This window comes from Amphiprion ocellaris, chromosome 21 (genome assembly GCF_022539595.1).
Source record: "Amphiprion ocellaris isolate individual 3 ecotype Okinawa chromosome 21, ASM2253959v1, whole genome shotgun sequence".
In the NCBI taxonomy this organism is placed as follows: domain Eukaryota; kingdom Metazoa; phylum Chordata; class Actinopteri; family Pomacentridae; genus Amphiprion; species Amphiprion ocellaris.
Window position 1 is genome coordinate 19777399 of NC_072786.1, and position 21016 is coordinate 19798414.

General features: G+C 39.3%; 1 protein-coding gene and 1 long non-coding RNA gene across 2 annotated transcripts in view; both read right to left on the reverse strand.

Annotated features, from left to right (window-relative positions):
* The window catches only part of large1 (LARGE xylosyl- and glucuronyltransferase 1), a 142462-nt gene that overhangs the window by 59888 nt on the left and 61558 nt on the right, over nucleotides 1–21016 (reverse strand). The window contains exons 5-6 of the mRNA XM_023277717.3: nucleotides 8910–9033; nucleotides 8500–8671 (exon numbers count right to left, since the gene is read on the reverse strand). Coding sequence (XP_023133485.2) covers nucleotides 8500–8671; nucleotides 8910–9033 — 296 coding nt within the window. The remainder of the gene's footprint in view (nucleotides 1–8499; nucleotides 8672–8909; nucleotides 9034–21016) is intronic.
* On the reverse strand, nucleotides 16201–17516 carry LOC129347874 (uncharacterized). Its single transcript, XR_008600192.1, has 2 exons — nucleotides 16538–17516; nucleotides 16201–16423 (listed from the first exon to the last, which is right to left on the reverse strand). It is a non-coding gene; the product is annotated as an uncharacterized LOC129347874 (long non-coding RNA).

Below are 21016 nucleotides of genomic sequence, written 5' to 3' on the forward strand. Positions count from 1 at the left end.
CAACCTACAAGTGCCACACATTTATGGGAACTTTTGCAACAGAGTTGGGAAGAACTTTCTGAAGGATATATGATTTCCAAATGTGGAAAGAATGCCACAAGTGTGTTCAGCTGTTACATCTGCCAAAGGTGGCAACTTTGATGAGTCAAAAGTTTAGAATACATTATGGTTTCTATATTGATTTTTTTTTTACTTCATTTGTTTATTTGGTCTATTCTTTCATTTCAGAGTACCATGATACATTAACATGCACAATAATATAAATATAAAAAGATATAAAATATAATCAAAAATTCAAAAAAATTGGGTTGTTCTCAAACTTTTGACCAGTAGTGTATATACATATACATATATATCTATATCTATCTATATCTGTGTGTATATATATATATATATATATATATATATGTATGTATGTATGTATGTATGTATATATATATATATATATATATATATATATATATATATATATATATATATATATATATGTATGTATGTATGTATGTATATATATATATATATATATATATATATATATATATATATATATATATATATATTAGGGCTGGGACTTTAACGCCTAAATTTCGATTGATTAATTACAGCGAACATAACGCGTTAAAAATAACGCATTTAATTGCACCCTCTTCAGTTCCCTCATTTCTGGCCACCAGTAACTCTGATGAACACTCCAGCCCAGTAGGTGGCGGTAATGAACCTAAAGTCTGTTGGTAGCCATGAAGAAGAAGCACAGGAAGCACTGACTGAAGTCAGGCACTGGTGAACAGTGAAGGAAGATGAGATTGAGCTTGTTGGGCAGAAAGTTTTCTTTTAAAAATCTTCCCGATGGCAGCCTGGATAAAAGCCTGGTTGTGTGCAAATTGTACAACAAAGAGTTTTGTGATCACTGCGTCACTTCAAGCCGACGGTATCACCTCAATGCTAAACATGTTGCTGTTAGCACCAGAGCTAATGTTAGCTACGAGTCATGCTAACGGCTAATGGTGTAGCCATCCCATAATAGACCACTTTTCTAGACAGTGCTTGAGTTTACAGAAAGTCTTAAAATGTTGAATAAAATCGCTATAATTGCACTTAGATTTGCAGTACTCTGTGAATGTAGCAGACAGATGAAAAATGCAGATAAATAGAAATGAAACATTTTTGTGGTTTAAGTTTTTACTCTGTCGAGGCTCTGCCTCCTTGGAGGAGGAATAACCTAAAAAACAAAAATACCTCTTTTAATAACTTCATTATAAACGTTTTTGTTTATAAAAAATTACATAAATAAAAATTGATATTCCTATAAAAAGAACCATCAAAATTAGACCATTTATCAGACCCAGAAAAGATGAAAACAGAATGAATCTCTGGATTTTCAACTTTCTGAAGCTCCTTGAACTACTTATGCTGATTTTATGTGCCATACAGTGGAAAAAACAACTAAATTCAGGCTTTAAGTCATCAAAATCACTTTTTTCTATATGTCCCATTTTCCTTTTTTAAAATAAATGTTAAATTATAAACACGTATATGTCTATTCATTGATTCGACTGTCAACCACAATTTTATTTGAATTGAAAAACTTCACTTATTGTGTCAAATATCGCTATTTGACAAAACTGCAATTATTGTGATTAATTAATTACAAAGCCTGTAATTAATTAGATCAATTTTTTAATCGCATCACCACTAGTATCTATCTATCTATCTATCTATCTATCTATCTATCTATCTATATACACACACACACACACACACACACACACACACACACAAACTGCAAAAAAAAGGAAGAATTCTATGGTTTTCAACTTTACAACAGTCTTTAACGAATCATTTGGTTTAGTCAGGAAAAATATCTCAAATTAAGCTACACAAGCCTCCGAGTGCTCATGGTGGTAAAACCTTGGTAAAAGGGTTTTGGCTTAACAGACTTTCAGAGGTGCACCGAGTCAAATCTCATTGAATTCTCAGTCTGACTGAAGAAGAAAACTGCAGGTATCATCACTATGGCAACCATAACTATCTGGCCCCACACAGTGTGAAGAACATGTTCAACAAATTCACAACTTCTCTGGTCGGTTTACACACACTTGACTGGCATTTCTGTCACATACTGTTTCCACACTACATACAACACACCTGCATTTCACACATTTCAGTAGTTTTTACTGGAAATATTGTTATAAAACAGTTTTACTCAGGAGTAATTCAGCAACTTATTTCAGTTGGTAGATTCCAAATAATTGGCTGTCCATCACTTAACAGACAGACAAAACAGACAGAAATATCTGAGACACCTTAATGCCCCCCCACCAGCTCAAAGACTGATACCTGCAGTTACTCCTAAGAGCTGCTGTATCCCTTCAATCATGGGCTCTAAACTATGACCTACTTGTAGGAATTATTTCTCCGTCTCTCTCTTCGTCTTACAACTATTAGAATATATTAACTGCCAACAAGTAACTACCAAAAGAGAACATCAGCTTTACAGGCAGACAGAAACAGCTCCAAGAGAAAGATCATCTTCACTCTATGAGCTCTAGGTTGTTTTCATCGTAATTTAACTACCTTTACTGGAATACTACTGGATAAGACAGAAATTTGGAAAAAATGAGAAAAATATGTGCTCAGTTTCTAATGGAAATTCATGTTATTATTTTAATCTCTGATGTGTTCATGTACTGTGGCCTGCTATCAAGGTGGAAAACCAGGTAACACTATGAAACTATAGGAAATAACCAAATTATTCAGTTGCAGGAATAGGAGTGTGACAATGGGTGACCAATTAGAAAAGATATTATTTGAAGAAGTATAATCTTTCTCAATTATTCTATTACCTCTGTATGTACAAATATATAAGAAACATAATTCTAAGGGTGCGGTCCTCTTGTTCTTGGGGGTTTATATTAACAAGCAACAATTTCTATACAAACATACATACATATTTGCATATCAACATATCAGTACAATAGCAAGTTCTTCAGTAATTCAAACAATGTAATGGGTGTGGAGCTGTAAATGCAGCTTTATACAAATTCTATGATTAAACATGACAATTTGCCACATGCAGAAGCAACTAGTGTTGTGGAAAAGGTCCAGTAATTTGGTTTTGGTTACCCTAACCCTGCAAAAGGACTGGGTGACAGAGGTGCTGCATTGGAGTCATCTGTTAATTAATATTGATCCAAGCCCCTGTTGGCCATGCCGCACTATCGGACAGCACAACCCATCAATCTTTGAAGAGACTCACCACCACCTCCTATCCTTGTTCTGCATATGTGCCCTCCTCAGTCTTTACTCTCTCTCCTCTCTTGCCCTCTTCCCAGGATGTGTTCACAGGACTTTATATCCTGTTGGCTCAACACTTACTGTCTGTCCTCTTTCATACTATTAAGCTCCGACTATAAGAAACGCATGTCTAACTGTCTAATACTGAAATACCCTTTCCAATGGCAGAATTATGGCAATCATGCCTACGTTCCGCAGGGCTTAGTCAGGTGTGCAGAGGTGTGAAAGAAGGTTAAGTTTCATCTTCACTCTCAAGCTCTGTTTTTTCATTCTGTACACTTTTCACCTTGAATGCCTGTGAAGTGGGAACGTGCAAATGTGCTTTCATTTTGCTCTAGGGTTGTCACAAGAACCAATACTTAAGCACCGAGGCAATGCCAAAATTCTGACAGTACCAACAGTATGGAAGATACCAATAGTGCTGTTAGTTCTGTTAAGTAAATGTATGACTTTGATAATAATTATTGTTCAGTGGTATTGTTGCCAACAACCACATTTCTGGCATTGTGACATCCCTATTATACTCATTTAGTGTGAGATTAGGAAAAGAATTCTTCTGTCCAAAAAAGAAATCAGGGTGGCAGCAGGAGGAGGAGGAGGAGGAGGGAGGAAGCACTGATGGCCAATTTTTAACTCAGTCTTTCAGTGTGGCTTTACAGAACAGGTATAAAAATATTTCCTTGACAAGCCACACAACCTAACCTCGAAGTCTTAAGAGGTTTCACTCTCACTGTGCTCTCTAATGTCACACTCCATCACTCCTTGGCACCTCATTTGTCACCTGGATCATAAATACTGCACACTCACATTTGTTCATGATGAATGCTGACTGCTGTGATTTGACTGAGAAGTGCATGTGCCAGTACAGTGACTTTAACAGAAGCCTCTGTCAAATACAGTCATCTCAGGTAATTAGACCACAAACTATAAAGCCCAATGTGCTCACAGTTCAAGAACAATTTTTTTGTTTTTAAAGGGTTATAGAGCATCTGTGAAATTGTACATCTATGATATGAGCTTATTTTTAATTTGGGTTTTTGCTGGAGATTAATTCTATTTCACTGCAGTCTTGTCACTAGACTGAGGCTGCAGGTGTGGTCCCATCGTGCTATACACGACATGGGGTCTTAACATTACTTCCATTTTGGATCTGGATCGAAGCTGATAAAATCACACCTGGACTACAGTCAGAGATGCTGACCAGAACTGCTAGTCGCATGGACCACTGTTGTATCTCATGTAATAGTTGTAGCACATAATTCCACTAAAACATCATGTTACATTTCAGGCCAGGTTAAAGAAACCAGATACATAGTTCTAAACTGAACACACAGACATGAGACTGATATTGATCTTCTCATCTTATCTTTGGAAGAAGGCAAATAAGTGCATTTCCTAAAATGTTCAAAATGTTCAAAATTAGTACATTTATGAGCATTTTAAAATAAATTTGGTCAAAGCTAATCTTAATCTAAATAACTGATTTTCAAATTTTATTTTCAAACAAAAATGAAAAGCTGCAGGAGTATTTTTAAAATGTCATTTACAGTACATAAGCATGGATAGATGAAGAGCTACTCATCCAGGAACCACAGGAGCAGCACTGGTGTAACACAGCCTCCATTGAGGTGATGCCAAACATATTGATTCAACAAGCACAATCCTACACAGTGAGTCACGGTGATCATTTTCTCTGTGTGGTAAATCAGCTAAATATGATGAATTGCAGTGGAAAGACAAAAGACTCCGAAAGATGGATGGACACACCTCTGGACAAACAGCTGCTCTGACAGACCCTTAGTTGGACTGTGCTGCTGTCCCTGGGCAGTGATTGAGAAGCTCCTTTAAAACTACAAGGTTTCTACTAACAATTATGCCTTTATTTGGTCACTTTTATGTTTTCAATTGACAGAATCATTGGCTGTTCTATAGAACAGCACCACTGCTTCTTTCATGGAAATCTGACTAAGTCTGTTAGGTCAAAAATACCTTTACAGCAGTGCTAATACTTGGTTAAACTTAATGGGGTTCCAGTGAAGGCTTTGGGGAGACCGGTACATAACCTGAATTCTAGCCCGATTAAGCCATTTCTTGACCACTTTTGATCTGTGTTTGGAGTCATTGTCTTGTTGAAACACTCAGATGCATTCAAAGCTCCAACTTCTTACTGGTGATTTCAGGTTTTCCTGAAAAATGTGGAGGTAATCCTCCTTCTTCATCATTCCATTTACTTTGTGTAAAGCACCAGTTCCACTGGCAGCAAAGCAAAGCACGCTGACCATAATATTGCCACCACCATGTGTAATGGATAGGTATGGTATTTTGGGTGATAGGCCTCCCCTTCTCTTTTTCAAACATATCTAGTCATCAGTTTTTATGACTACATTCCTTTCCTCCAGGAGACCTTTTCTTTGTCAGTGTGATCAGCAGCAAGTATGAACAACTATTCCATGGTAGTGTTTGTGGCTTAGTCTGATGAGTATACCAAGGGGGCCCTTTTTTAAACTGGCTCAGAGAAGTCAGCTGCTATAGTCAGCTGTAATAACTCACAAGAAGTTAAGAAAATTTGATTAACATAACTGTCTACATGATATACAGGGTCTTTTGCTCACAATTCTATATGTAGAACAGAGAAAATAAGCAATTCTTCACTTTAGTGAACCAGAAAGTAGAAATAAATAATCAGTTATACTGACAAGCAGGCAAGAGTTTCTGGTTGCCAATGAAGACAAAATAGTTGCCACACAGCAACAGTTTCTAATCTCAGTTCAGATATTTGTAATTACACCACACAGTTCATGTCTCATGGTGGATTACAATTGCATGCAAAGCTTTTGCCCTCTTTGGCAAATCACATTTTTTAATCATGTTAAAGCAACCAGAAGCCATGGCTGGACAGTGATGTGTAGTCTCTGCTCAGGGCACAGGACGCTGCTTTTAGGTCGGGAGACAGGCTAACCTACAGAGAAGTGAAGAGGGGCATCAGAAATGCTAAGCAGTGCACTGAGAGCCACTTCAAGACCAACGACTCACGCAGCATGTGGAGAAGTATTAAGGCCATAACCAACTACAAGGGCAGCACGACACGGACGAGCAGCGATACCATGCTTCCAGACACCCTAACTGCATTCTTTGCATGATTTGACACCTGCATCAGAGGGGTGTCCACTCTAGTCCTGCACCAACATCAGGTGAGATTGACAATGAGAAGATCAACATGACGAAGGTGGCAGGACCCGATAGGGTGTTGAATTGGACCCTGAAATCGTGTGCAAATCAGCTGGCAGGCGTGGTTACACACATTTTCAACCTGTCCTTACAGACTGTAGTCTATGAATGCCTCAAGTCTACCCCCATAGTGCCCGTGCCAAAGAAACAGGCAATGAAATTCCTGAACAACACCAATAATAATGACGCGCTTTGAGAGGCACAGCAGAGGGATCTCAGCCTTCTTTCTGTGGAGGCTGAGAAAGGCTTAGCTTCTCGTGAATTTCTACAGGAGTACGATTGAGAGCATTCTGTGCTACTGCAGCATGGTCTGGTTCTCCAGCAGCACCACTGAAAACAGAATGGACTTACCCCACATCATAAAGACTGCACAGCGGACTGTGGGAGCACAGCTTTCCAGCCTGGAGTCGGTCTATACAAGCCAGTCAAAGAAAAAGGCCAGCAGCATCACCAGAGACCCCAACCAGGACACAGACTGTTTGCCCCCCTTCCATCAGGGAAAAGAGTCAGGACTTTAAAAGCATGAACCAGCAGACTGTGGAACAGCTTCTTCCCCAGAGCTGCTGCTTCCATCACACCATATAGCCAAATTCAAAATGCTGCTGATTGCTAGAAGTTAAACACAAATTCCACTGAATTTACACAATGACAAATAAAAGCCTCTACCTATCTCTATTTTAAGGAAAAGAAGCAAACAGAATCTTTACAACAAACAGGCATTTAAAAGGAGCCTTTCTTCATGTTAATGCTCTCTTTTAAAAAAAATCGACTGTATTTGTGTCATGCACAAATGCATGGGCACCCTTCTAATTGTAAAGCATCAGAACTTCATTAGGCCTTAATTAGGGTCTGACATCATAATAATAAGTATCAGATGTTCAGAAAAAAAAATCTCTTTATGGTCATTTGGTGGGTTTGTAGCAAAATGCCCCCTACAAAAAATTATTAAACTTCTGACCCTTTATTGACTTCAGTTTAACTGTCACAATGGTGAGTTGCAATGTTTTACTATGAAAACAAAAGTTGCTGTAGCTAAAATATACATTTTCCAAACTGTCCCAAATTTCAAGACTTGGTAGCACTCAACAACCATAAGGTCATACAAGAAGTGACTGAGAACCTGAAAGGGGAACAAACTAATGCCTCTGAAGCAGAGGAATGCTAAAAAATATATCAAAATGAAATACAATTAGGAACTGCAGTCAAGAGGAACTCTAGATATCAAGACACATTCTTAAGGAAAACAGATAAAACTGCTTATCTGTCGGTTAGAAAGGAAACCAAAACCTCCATATGACAGAAGAGTTACAGGCAGGTGTAGCTGATGAAGGTTTATACTGCATGGCAGAGTGATCAGAAGGAAACTGTTACTGTCACCTCATCACAACAGTGGTTTTGGAAACAAGTGCTAGTGACAGTTTAAGAAATTGAATTCTTTTTTCACAATGAATGAATAAAATAAATAAATGAATAAATAAAACTCTATTTTTTTCAGAAGAATGCTTGCCAACTGTTCACCGTGTGCATAGGTAGGAAAAAGAATGGATGCTAATAGACATCAGCAAAGTCTGACTGTACATATTTTGTGGTGTAAATGTGGTAAACTTTTTCATGAAACAGCATACAGCAATATGTGAATATGTGAATCTTGCCCATATACGTGTTTGTACTTTTTATTGTCTAGAAAATACACCAAACTACTTTGACTATATTCATATTAAAACCAAGATCTAGTGTGGATATAAACACTGGTTCAAAGTCAGTGATTTTACCTTACAGTTATTACATTTCAAATCTATATGGTTAGGACTGGCGCAAAACAAAACTGGCCAACAATAATGGCCTTCACTGTACATACTGCCCATTCTCATGCAAATTCCTTCCATTAAAAGGTTAAAAGTTATAAAATAATGTTCAAATCCTTGACAAACAGCCAAAGAGCTATAAAAGTATGAAAAGGGTATAAGGATGCATTACCTTTGAACTTATGGAACACGGCCCAGAGTTCAGCGATGTCCGTGGCAAAGGTGATGTCTGTGTCCAGTACAATGACTCTTTGTAGATCTGATGGTAGTGTCTTGGTGAGCACCAGCTTCATCAGCCCGTAAATCCCAGAGTAATGTTTGTTGGGGATCCATGACACTTCGGACTGAAACACCACAGTAGAGAACACTTGTGATTATTGCCTATCAAATTGACTGAACGCTAAAATTCTGTAGTTTACACAATAGCTTTCTTAGATAGTTTACAGAGCTCACTACTGGTCAGAAACATAGAGCAGGTAGCTGTCAGGTCATTAAGCACTACAGGGCAGTCAGTGAAGTTGCAGGGTGAGAGTTTCTGATCAAAGTTGCAGTCAGTGAGGTGAAGACGAGTCTGTTTCTTACTTTTAGTTCATCTGCATCGTAGAAATCCACCTTGACGGCAGGAACCATCCAGGTGTGGAACAGAGAGGACAGGATCTGCTGAGCAATGGAGTCTGTGATAAAATGGAAATGAAGCGGGTTCCGCCTGCAGACACACAAAAACACACACATTCCCAAGCTTGAATAAGTTCTTTCACAGCATCCTGCTTTATTTCACTAAATCCTCAATATATGTGCACTGGCAGTTCTATAGCCCAACTGTACTAAAATGGACCGTCCCTTTTGATTAAAGTTGGAAAATAGAGTGAAGAAGAGCTGAGCAATGTTTGGACTGACTGGAAAGGAAAGACATTCTGACAAACAACGTCAATCTACGCCAGACTGCAGAAAAAAAATCTAGATTCTTCATAAGTCTTATATTTTTTTACCATGTAGTTGTTACTGACATGTATTATCACTGTTAAATTAACAAAATAGTGTCACTGTTAGATAAAGGAATAAAAAAAGTAACTAAAAAAAGGAAGTAGGCTATAATGATCCAACTTCTTTTCATTTAGCACCATTAAATGAACGGAACACAAAATTATCAAACAATGTCCTTTCAAAGGACTAGCCTCTCTCTTGGTTTTAAGAAATTACTATTTGTGAGGTGTTTTTATAGATGTACATCTTCATGAGGGCTTGGAACTTAAGATAGGAGAATAAAGTATTGAGGGACAGACTGACATGTTGATTCAGGTCTTTGCACTGTAAAGGTCCATGGGGTTCACATCAGTGAGGACTTCATCTGGATCTACCACATTACCCAGCTGATTAAGAAAGCACAGCAGCAGCTGTACGTCTTGAGAAGGCTGAGGAAGTTTTAGTGGCCACCATCATTCCATTTCAGCTTCTAACAGCACTTATTGATAGCACGTTAACTGGTATCACCACAGTGTAGTACGGGAACTTAACAGAGAGCAAACTGAGATCTAGAACATAGGAGATAGCAGGTAGTTGATAAGTGTTTTTGGAACTTTGGCTTTTGAGTTTGATTAGGACTTGTCAGGTTGTAGTCAGACTTTCTGCAGGGCACTTCCTGGTTTCATTCTCTTAGTTTCAATCGGTGGGTCATTCCCTCTATTGTTACCTGGCTGAAAATCTGAAAGGGGTGGGATTTTCACTAAAAGCATTTAGAAAGAGACTGAAGCAAGCTCCAAACAGAGCAAGCTGAGATCTAGAACACAGAAGATAGCAGACAGTCAGTAAGTGTTTTTGGAACTTTGGTTTTTGAGTTTGATTAGGACTTGCACTTAAAATAAAATATGTGTTTTTCAAGGCTTTGGAAATAACTACATCTGCTACAAAAAACGCAACCCTGCAAACTTAAACTCGCTCACAAAAGCCTCGACTACTGGGATCTCCTTCAACCTTGGCCTATGGAATTGCCAGTCAGCTGTAAACAAAACAGAATTAATCCAGACACTGGTTAATTCTTCAGATATTCAGGTACTAGCCCTGACTGAAACCTGGATCCATCCAGAAAACACTGCAACACCAGCTGCTCTCTCTACTGACTCCATCTCCTCCTACACAGCCCATGCTGTTGGACAGGGAGGTGTTACAGGAGTCCTCACTTCCAAAAAATGCAAGTTCACTAAACTCTCCCTGCCAAATAATAACTGTGCATTTGAATACCATGTCATCAGTGTCACTGCACCGGTTAAGCTATTAGTTGTTGTCATATACCGCCCTCCAAGGTGTCAACTAGGAAACTTTGTAGTTAAACTGGACATGTTACTCTCAGTCATTCAGGACTATGAAACATCACTTGTTGTCATGGGAGACATGAACATTCACTCAAGCAGGTCTCCATACATAAAGCAGGAAACACACTTGATGTGATTTTCTGTAGACACTGCTCCACAACAAATCTTACCGTCACTCCATCTGTCAGATCACTATTCTGTTCAATTCACTGTCGTCTTAGACTTTCATGTTCTTCTACAAATGGTCTGCTTCCACTGCAGTCTTTGGTCCCTCACACCGACCCAGCTTCTGATGAGGTCTTGGCCTCCATGCCTCCTCATAACATATTCTCCTCACTCCCAGTTGATGAGGCCACAGATACTCTGTTCCTCACTAGCCTCCTCTTTGAACAATCTCTGTATACAATGCCTGCATTAACAAGCTGAAGATAATACCTAATAATTTGTAAATTAATGTCAACTCATGTTAGGTATTATCACTCAGTGTTTTTATATCAAAAACTATAATTTTCTCAAAGCTGGAAATAAATACCTGGTTGGATTTGTGCATGTGTTTACTGAGCTGATTCAAGAAATGATTTTGACAATTTCAGACTGTGCTTTATTTAGGTAAAATATTGAACTGCTTGCATTTAGACAATACTCAACAAATAAAAGCTGTAGCTGCTTTTGTTAAAAAGCATTCCTCATAGTAAGGTTATCAAAGAAGTAATTGGACCATGGTTAGACATTGTGTAGTTGAATTTCACAATATATATTTGGGGGTAGCCGTGAGTTGTACCTTGAGGCTGAATGAGGAAGTCTCAGCACATCGAAGGAGGTGATTCATATGATAGCACGACCAAAGCTTCATCCGGATTAGACCATACAGTCTGAATCTTACGTCAACCCATACAGGGAGGGTGGGGGAGTATAAAATAGGTATTCAGGACTTTGAATCAGGTCAAGAGAAAAGGACACTGAGTTGAGGATGTGAGCATCCCAGGGTGTCTTGTGCTGAATGACTTTAGTAATGAAAGTGTCAGCTGCATTTGCTGAATAAGTACTGGAGGTTGGGAGCTGTCAAAATGTATCGGAACTCAGAAAATCAGACATGCTGTCAACCACAGCAGTGCAAACAGAATTTGTCTTCGCATCCCTTGGACAAACAGCAACAAGTCTTTGAGGGATGCTTGGGATCATGCCGATAAGGAGGCAAATATGTCAAGTACATCCTGACTATCTTAACTGTGCCCATGTTAATCTAATGATCTCATCGTCATCATGCAGTGTTGTTCTCGTTTCACTAGAAGTCTGCGTGCGTGCGTGTCTTTGTAGTAGGGCTGTGCGATATGGCCTAAAAAAAAAAAAATCGGATTTTTTCACAAAAAATCCCGATTCACGATTTATCCGATTTTTTTTTAACCCCCTATCTAATCTCCGCAGGCCGGAGTCCAGTCTACTTTATGCAAATGAGCTGCAGCCCTGGAAATGTATGGAGGACTAAAAGTGCCAAAATTAAATAAATAAATACATCATTAAATAATTAATTAAATATGTCATTAATTAATTAAAATTGGAATTAAATATTTCATTAATTAATTAAAATTGGAATTAAATATGTCATTAATTAATTAAAATTGGAATTAAATACTTAAATGTGTTATTAAATAAATATATCATTAAATAATTAAATATGTCATTAATTAGTTAAAATTGGAATTAAATATGTCATTAATTAATTAAAATTGGAATTAAATACATAAATGTGTTATTAAATATGTCATTAATTTATTAAAATAACAATTATTTTAAGTAAAAAACATATTTCATTATTTCACGATTTAATTAATTATTTCATGGTCCTTGTGTTGCAGTGGATCATGAATTAATTTTATCTGTCAACCTCGCCCGTCAAAGTCCGTGGGCGGGACTAACGTGAATCTAGTCTAATCCACTGCTTTTGTCTGCCTTGAAACCGGAAGTAGAAGTCTTTCTAAACATGGTGGCTGTGTAGAGGGAGAGTCGCTGTGAACTTTCTAGAGAGTTGGTGAGAGATCTTTTAGACCTTGCAGAGTATGTGGAAGCAGGACCTGCTGACCGCGAGCATGTAGCGTGTAAAGCAGAGGAATTTATTGAAGTTGTTGAAGTTATTTCCGCACTTTCCGACCAAGATGTTGACCGTAGAGTGACTGCAAATTTAGAGGAAGTACTCCGCCGGTTTTCTGGTACCAGGGTACAACAGGAGCACACACAGGGACCAGGGCGTTTGGCATACCGAGGGAAGTTCTGGAACATCACGTTCTTTGTGGATTACCAGCCTGTCAAATTGCAGCGATGCTCGGAGTGTCGAGCGCTTTTCCTTTAGGACCTACTCGGCGCGGCACGGCTCCGCTCGTCTTTGTTTAGCCGCGATTCCACAAGCATCTACTCGGCACGGTACGGCTCGTCTCATCTTTGTTAGCGAGCGTTTCCATACGGACTAATTTTCAGCACCTTCTCGGCTGAGGTTCCCAGCGAGCTGAGATGAGCCGATAATGTGGCGTTTACATAGTGCAGGCCACTGATTGGACAGGGAGTGACGACACAGAGCAACTTCAGCACGAAAACAAAATCCTGCATTAAAAAATGACTGTAAACAGCGACGGTGTGCATTGCTCTTCACGAAACTCTCTGTTCTTCATAATTTTAATGTGACAGCCAGACCTGTACCGTGGGTGAATGAAGAGGTCGAGACTTTGTCTTTGGTGGTGGACCAAAGAATACAGAGAGAGCTGGACGGAGAAAGTTTATCAGGAGGTCTCTGAGCGGATGGCCGCTCACATATACAGTAGACTGTATATAAAGAGGACAGAAGCAGTGTAGGGAGAAGCTGAAAAAGCTCAAAAGTGACTATCGGTCCACCCAGGACCACAACGGCCGGCGTGGGTCAACCAGGAGGTGTTGGAAGAGGTTTCATGGAAGCTATTTACTGGCACCGCACCGGCGAGCAACAGGAGGGAGACTCAGCCGCTGCATTGTTGGAGACGTTCGAGAACGGTGAGTGTTTTGTGACTTCAAGAAACTTATACATCATTTATTCCATTGGTGGCAAGCTTCTTTTAAGCAAACAAGTATTTTTAGAAAGTACCGTCGTTGTCTCCTGGAGCAGACAATAAGATAGCTAGTTAGCCATCGGCGCTAACTCCGTGCTCTGCTTGTATTTCGTGCTGCTGTTTCTAACGTTTAGCTCTCAGAAGCTAATACTTCAGTCAGCATGCCGTGTTTTTCTTGTACTTAGAGTGAGTGTTTATTTCTGTTCAAGAATCCCTTTCCACATGCGAAGCCTACTCCACCTCCGTCGCGGAGCCCCCGGCTGCCCTGTCTCCTCTCCACCACCAGCAGCAGCTCCTCTCCAGCACCAGCTTCGACACCGACCCTGTCAACAGCACCGTCTTATCACCGGTAAGACACGGTAAACAGAGAGCATGGTTGATTTTCGCATTATTATTATTACTACAGGTGTAAATGCCTGCAAGCATGATCAGAACAGTGAGACCAACGACCAAGAATTGAGGCAGGTGTAAATGCAAACTGTGCAGCAGCCAGCTCAGGAACGCCTGATGAAAGCTACATGTAGCTGCAGTGACACATAAACAGAACACATGCAGCTGCATTTATTTTCCATTGACTTAACAAGTAAGTCACTCTAATTAATTTACGTTCTGGTGCAGTGTAGTATTGCAACCATTCTTCTTATAGTCACTAGGTAGCTGTGAAACTGAATGAAAATATACATAAAAATGAGAAAACACAGCTCTTCTTAGCAACTCCAAAATGTGCACAGGATGAAATGAAGTTCACACCACGTCGTTTTTGTTTGTGGTGGAGGAGTTACTGCTTGTGCTTTGGTTAAAGCGAAGAGTGCCAGAAGTTTATTAAAGTATCAAAGACATGATCATGATTGAAAATGGATGGACGGGTGGCTAAACACATCACATCATAGCTGTGGAGTCCTTCCAGCTCCTGGGGACTACAATCTCTCAGGACCTCCTGAAAAAGGCTCAGCAGAGGATGTATTTCCTACAACAGCTGAGGAGACATGGCCTGCCACATGAGCTGTTGATCCAGTTCTACACTGCAGTCATCCGATCTGTCCTGTGCACCTCTGGATCAACCACACAGCAGGACAGAAACAGACTACAGCCCATAGTACGGACTGCAGAAAACATCATCAGAGACCCCACTCACCCTGGACATTTGGACTACAGAGCCCTGTACACAAAAATCACCACTACTGTGTTTATAGCAATTACCATTTTGCTAATGTGTTCATACATTCCAGTCTAGCTGTACATTTCTGTTTATATTGTGTTCTATTTTACTACTATTTCTTTTTCCTCCCTGTTCCTCTTTCTATAGTTTACTTTTTATTATTCTCTTCCATATTCCTAGGATGACACCAACAGCCGAAACCAAATTCCGTGTATATTGTGTACTTACTTGGCCATTAAAGCTGACTCTGATCACTTTTCTGTCTTTGGTCTAGGCAAGAGGAAAGGGGGCCACAGAAAACTGGACCTTCCTAGCGTACTTGTGGAGATGCAGGCTGAGGAGGAGTGGAGTCATGCCCAGCATGATGAGAACATCTGGTTGCTCCTCAGCGAGGCAAGAGAGAATGAAGCGGCCTTGCAGCGGGAGGAGATGGCCCAGAATACTGCCTTCAACCAGTCATTCCTGGGTGTGCTGGGGTAGCTGGGTAGGCAGTGGGCAGCCGGCGAGTGTGAGCGAGTCCACCTCCCATAGACTTGAGATTTACAAGTGCTGGTCATATAATTAGAATATCATGAAAAAGCTTGTCTTTTGGACAACTGTCAGGTCAGCAGTCTTCCCCATGATTGTGTAGCCTACAGAACTAGGCTGAGAGACCATATAAAGGCCTTTGCAGGTGTTTTGAGTTAATTAGCTGATTAGAGGTGTCTTCAATATTGAACCTTTCTACAATATTCTAATTTTCAGAGATACCAAATTTGAGATTTTTGTTAGTATTCAGGTATAATCATCAAAGTTAAGAGAAATAAACATTTGAAATATATCAGTCTGTGTAATGAATGAGTATAATATACAAGTTTCACTTTTTGAATGGAATTACTGAAATAATGAACAACTTTTTTCATGATATTCTAATTATATGACCAGCACCTGTAGTTGTATATAGTTTTACTTTTAGTCCTCCACTGTAGGAGAGGCCCACCACAGTTTGTACTTTGCACATTGTAAATAGTTTTGATTTTGCTGCTGACTAATAAACTATTTTGTGACTTATGTGATTGCATCATAACTTCTCATTTTGTCTGTTAAGACACTGGTAGAAAAAGAGTCAACAGTCTGAACCAAACAATTCTATATTCCCTAATAATGTATTTGTGTTTAATGGGATTTAACATGTTTTAACACAAACTCCTTTATGGTTCATAATTCTGGTGACTGAATTACACCAAAGCAATACTGATTTATCAAACTGGAATTTTCTTAAAACAGCTGTTTTAATGTTTTGGCGTTTAATTTTTTATTTAATCTTGCTAACCTTCACAAACAAACAATAGTATAGACACATCTACAAAAGTTTATTGTCAGAATTGCATTAAAGAAAACAATAGCGGTCCGGGGACCGAAAAACAGAAGTATAACAAGAAGAATAACTTTGCATGACACGTAGTGCATCAGTGCATCCTGTACATCTCTGTCCTCCTCCTCTACACCTTGTGCTACTGCAGGCTCATGTGCTGCTGCTTCAGGTAAATCCCATGAAGTCTCATCAGAGAGCATCTGAAACACATACACAGCATACATATTTTAATACCTAATAGCGACAAACTGCAGCCATTACAGGGTCGTTCACAGGACTGATACACGATAGCTAGCGAACTAGCATTAGCTTACCCTCATATGTCGTCTCGTTCATATCCTCTTGTCTTCGGCTTGATACTGCTTTATCGCCTCCCAAACTCTCCTGTGTGTCTCCTCAGTGTTTCGACTCGTCGCTCTCAGCTTTCTCCGACTCTTCTATTACTCTGAATCTGACAGAAAGCCACAGACCGAGCAGCAGGTGTACTATCGCCTCCATGTCCATTGTTGCATTGCGTTTGTGTCGCACAGAAATGACGGTAAGGAACTTTCGGACCGCCGTGCTATGACGACTCCACCCACGATGAGGTGGTTCTCAATGTAATGGAAAAACAACTAAACCGAGACGAGCCGTGGCGCGCCGAGTAGATGCTAAAGGAAATGCTAAAGGAAAATTTGTCTTGCACCGCATGTATCAACATTTGGGAAAGAGGACCGAGTCTTTAGCGGTTGCTAATAAAGTTTTGTTTTATTGAGTATCCAAACCAACGTAGAGGTGAATAGCGCCACCCAGTGTATCGGAATGTGTTCACAAGCTCTGCGTCAATCCATTATCTGGAATCGATTTGCCTTGACTTGATGTGCAGGGTAACCAATCAGGTGTTAGGATCCGCCCACCGACTTTGACGGGCGAGGTTGACAGATAAAATTAATTCATGATCCACTGCAACACAAGGACCATGAAATAATTAATTAAATCGTGAAATAATGAAATATGTTTTTTACTTAAAATAATTGTTATTTTAATAAATTAATGACATATTTAATAACACATTTATGTATTTAATTCCAATTTTAATTAATTAATGACATATTTAATTCCAATTTTAACTAATTAATGACATATTTAATTATTTAATGATATATTTATTTAATAACACATTTAAGTATTTAATTCCAATTTTAATTAATTAATGACATATTTAATTCCAATTTTAATTAATTAATGAAATATTTAATTCCAATTTTAATTAATTAATGACATATTTAATTAATTATTTAATGATGTATTTATTTATTTAATTTTGGCACTTTTAGTCCTCCATAGAAATGCACCGCATGTGGCATGCTGGTCCATATGTTTCCCGCTGCGATCCGGTGTGTTTACCTGGAGAGGGCTGCAGCTCATTTGCATAAAATAGACTGACTTCTACTTTATGCAAATTGGATGCAGCGTGCGGAGATTCCACGCATCGTGAAACTGTCCTCAAACAACTAGGCGTCGGTGACCTAAAACGAGGACAGATTCAGCTGCTGCACGGATTATTTCTCACCTCAAATGCTTTCAGAAATACTTTTCGCTGACGTTTTTTGAAATAAAAGGGAAAATTTGCGGACGAGCCGCTGCGTTTATCCGACTTGTCTGCCGGACTGTCCAGCTGAAAGCTCGGTGACGTCACCACGTAGCGTCCTGCTGTTGCTCAGCGCTGTCATGTGGCCATGTTGTGGTCCGCTAGTGACTGCCCGCCGTCCGTGTGATTTTCAGATACAGTGCGTTGCCGTGTGGGAAAATAGCATCTAGTGGACACGCACTTTTAGATCTGCACTGCTCGCCGCCATGTTGTTTGTGTATCAAGCGCGAGGGGGAGGGGGGCGGACTCTGAACTACGGGAGCCCAGCAGGCAGGCGCTGGTGGCGGATGTTGATGAGAAAATCGATTTTTATTAAAACAAATCCACATCAATTACAAAGTAGAATTAATTGATAAAATCGATTTATTGGGCTGCACAGTGGCGTAGTGGTTAGCACTTTCGCCTTGCAGCAAGAAGGTCCCTGGTTCGCGTCCCGGCTTTCCCGGGATCTTTCTGCATGGAGTTTGCATGTTCTCCCTGTGCATGCGTGGGTTCTCTCCGGGTACTCCGGCTTCCTCCCACAGTCCAAAAATATGCTGAGGTTAATTGATTATTCTAAATTGCCCGTAGGTGTGAATGTGAGAGTGATTGTTTGTCTTTGTATGTGGCCCTGCGACAGACTGGTGACCTGTCTAGGGTGTCCCCTGCCTTCACCTGAGTCGGCTGGGATAGGCTCCAGCCCCCCATGACCCTAGTGAGGATTAAGCGGTGTATAGATAATGGATGGATGGAAATCGATTTATTGCCCAGCCCTACTTTGTAGACTGATATTCTCATTTTTATGTACTCATTTGGGTCTCTTTGCAGTTGTTACATATTCCAGTATAGTTGTTGTGATAAGAAATGCTACAATCCCCTCAAACAGAGCTTCTGGCCCAGAAGCCAATATGAGGAGGCCCATTCAGTAATCTAGCTATGCTCTTACACCTGTCCTTGGTAACGTAAACAAACCAGCTCCAGAGTTGATAAACGGCAGTCGTCGTCCCTGTCAGCCCGTTCTTTAAGCCACTGTCCTTTATTGTCCTTTGTTAAGGAATATCTAACAAAATCTACTTCATCCAGGCATGTTTTCAAGGTGATTCTCTGACAGTGCCAAAAATGTATAAATCTACCACCACAAATAACTGTAGCACTAAAGCTTGAAGTGTCAGCCCACTATGACCGAATAAATGTAGCTTATGGCAGAAACAGGAACTCATACAATACAGACTAATATTCTTCTTTTAAATTTCCAATATAATACAGTGATGAAACTCAACATCATGGTATGATTGGTAACATTTAAAATCACGGAAATCACTAACAAGTGTTTGGGGTTTTTTTTGTAGAACATTTTAGTGAGGATGAGGAAAACATTCTCAGACCCAGAACTACTTTAAAACTTTTCTCTAGATGCTCTTTCATAGCTTTGCAGTCAGTTTGTGTCTCTGTTTTCATTCTACCTTTAGCCTAATTATAGTTGTTCTAAATAATTTAATTACCTCCAATGCAAGGTAAATTTAACAACTCCATGTAATATTTTGTTAGCTCGTTTTAACTAAGACCTCAGGCCTTAACAACAAAGTAGACTGTCATCATCCTCGGTGTCTTGTGACGGCTTCGACCCTGGTGCCACATTAGCAAGTCAACATTTAGCCAAGGGAGGTGAAGATGGTGGTCATAATAACAGAAATCACAGATGGGATGTGAATTTCGGCAACTCTATGTCATCCTCCTTGAAAGGTTTTGGGAGCACTGGAACAACATTATGTACTGTAAAAACAACTTATTCAGACAACCACAGCAGATCAACTGTCAGTAACACATTCATAGAGGTCATTTAAAGTTTTCAATGATGACTGACATTGTCATTTTTCTGCTGAGGACAGCCTCAGATTGTCCTGACAAGACACAGACAGCTGCTACTGGACAGATGAGAATGATGAGAAACCCTGCAGTCTGACTGAGTGCAGCAGAAAGAGGCCATCTCTCAGATGGGACAGCATCAGTCACACAGTGAGAGCCATTCCATGGGGCGCTCCATCACTGGGCCAAGAGATGAAATGGTGGCAAGTATCTGATTTACAGCAAAGGCTAAACAACATACTGCTGCTAGAAATTAAATGACAGAAACGTAACCATAAAGAATGAAATCTTTTAAATCTTGTTTCACAAAGAATTTACAGCATATTCAATATTTCATTAGAAATCAACAATAGGGAAGAGATACAGCAAGAGAAGCCATTTATAAAAGCTCCTGGTCAGCCTCTTGCAGGGCTGTGTTTGATGACCAGTGTCCCATGTCCGGTTCTGCCTGTTTTCTCATTCAGCGAGATGGCCTACACTATCAGATGACAGTCCAACAGGCTGACCTCTCAGGCAGCTGCCTGCTCACTTATTTGTCACTCAGCAGCAACAGTGAGTCAACATTTAAACATCCCTCTGATTAAACAGCGCCTGCAGGAATCAGCATATTAGCGATGCTGCTGGTGACATGCCCAACAAGATCTATCGCACTCCATACTTCAGCCTGTCTGAGATTCTGCTCACTGTTTTATGATGCTAATCTGAGCAGAACATTAAAAATGAGGTCTAGTCTTTCATCTGACTGTCTTGTAAATTATACAGAGGTTTATCATCCACTTACACTTCAACTTGAAGCCCAGGCAGTCTGAGCTTTATTTCCACTACCTAAGCATGTCATATGAGGTTATTTTCACTAAGCACTGTTGTACATGTTTTTCTCATGAAAAATAAAAGTTCCACCAAATCTGGATCAGTTTGGTGAAGTAACTGTATATGAATTGATATTTTTGTGACTCCTGTCTGTAGAGGTGGAAAGTCATGCTCCTTTACTTGCCTGTCTACAATCACACATTTGTAATCTTTTTCTTTGATTTATCTTTCATAGCAAAGAAACATATATATATATATATATATATATATATATATATATATATATATATATATATATATATATATATATATATTCATATATATATATATATATATATATATATATATATATATATATATATATATATATATATATATATATATATATATATATTCATATATATATATATATATATATATATATATATATATATATATATATATATATATATGAATATCAGATCTGAAATCTTACAGAGTGCCATATTATAAGATTTCTAGGCATCCT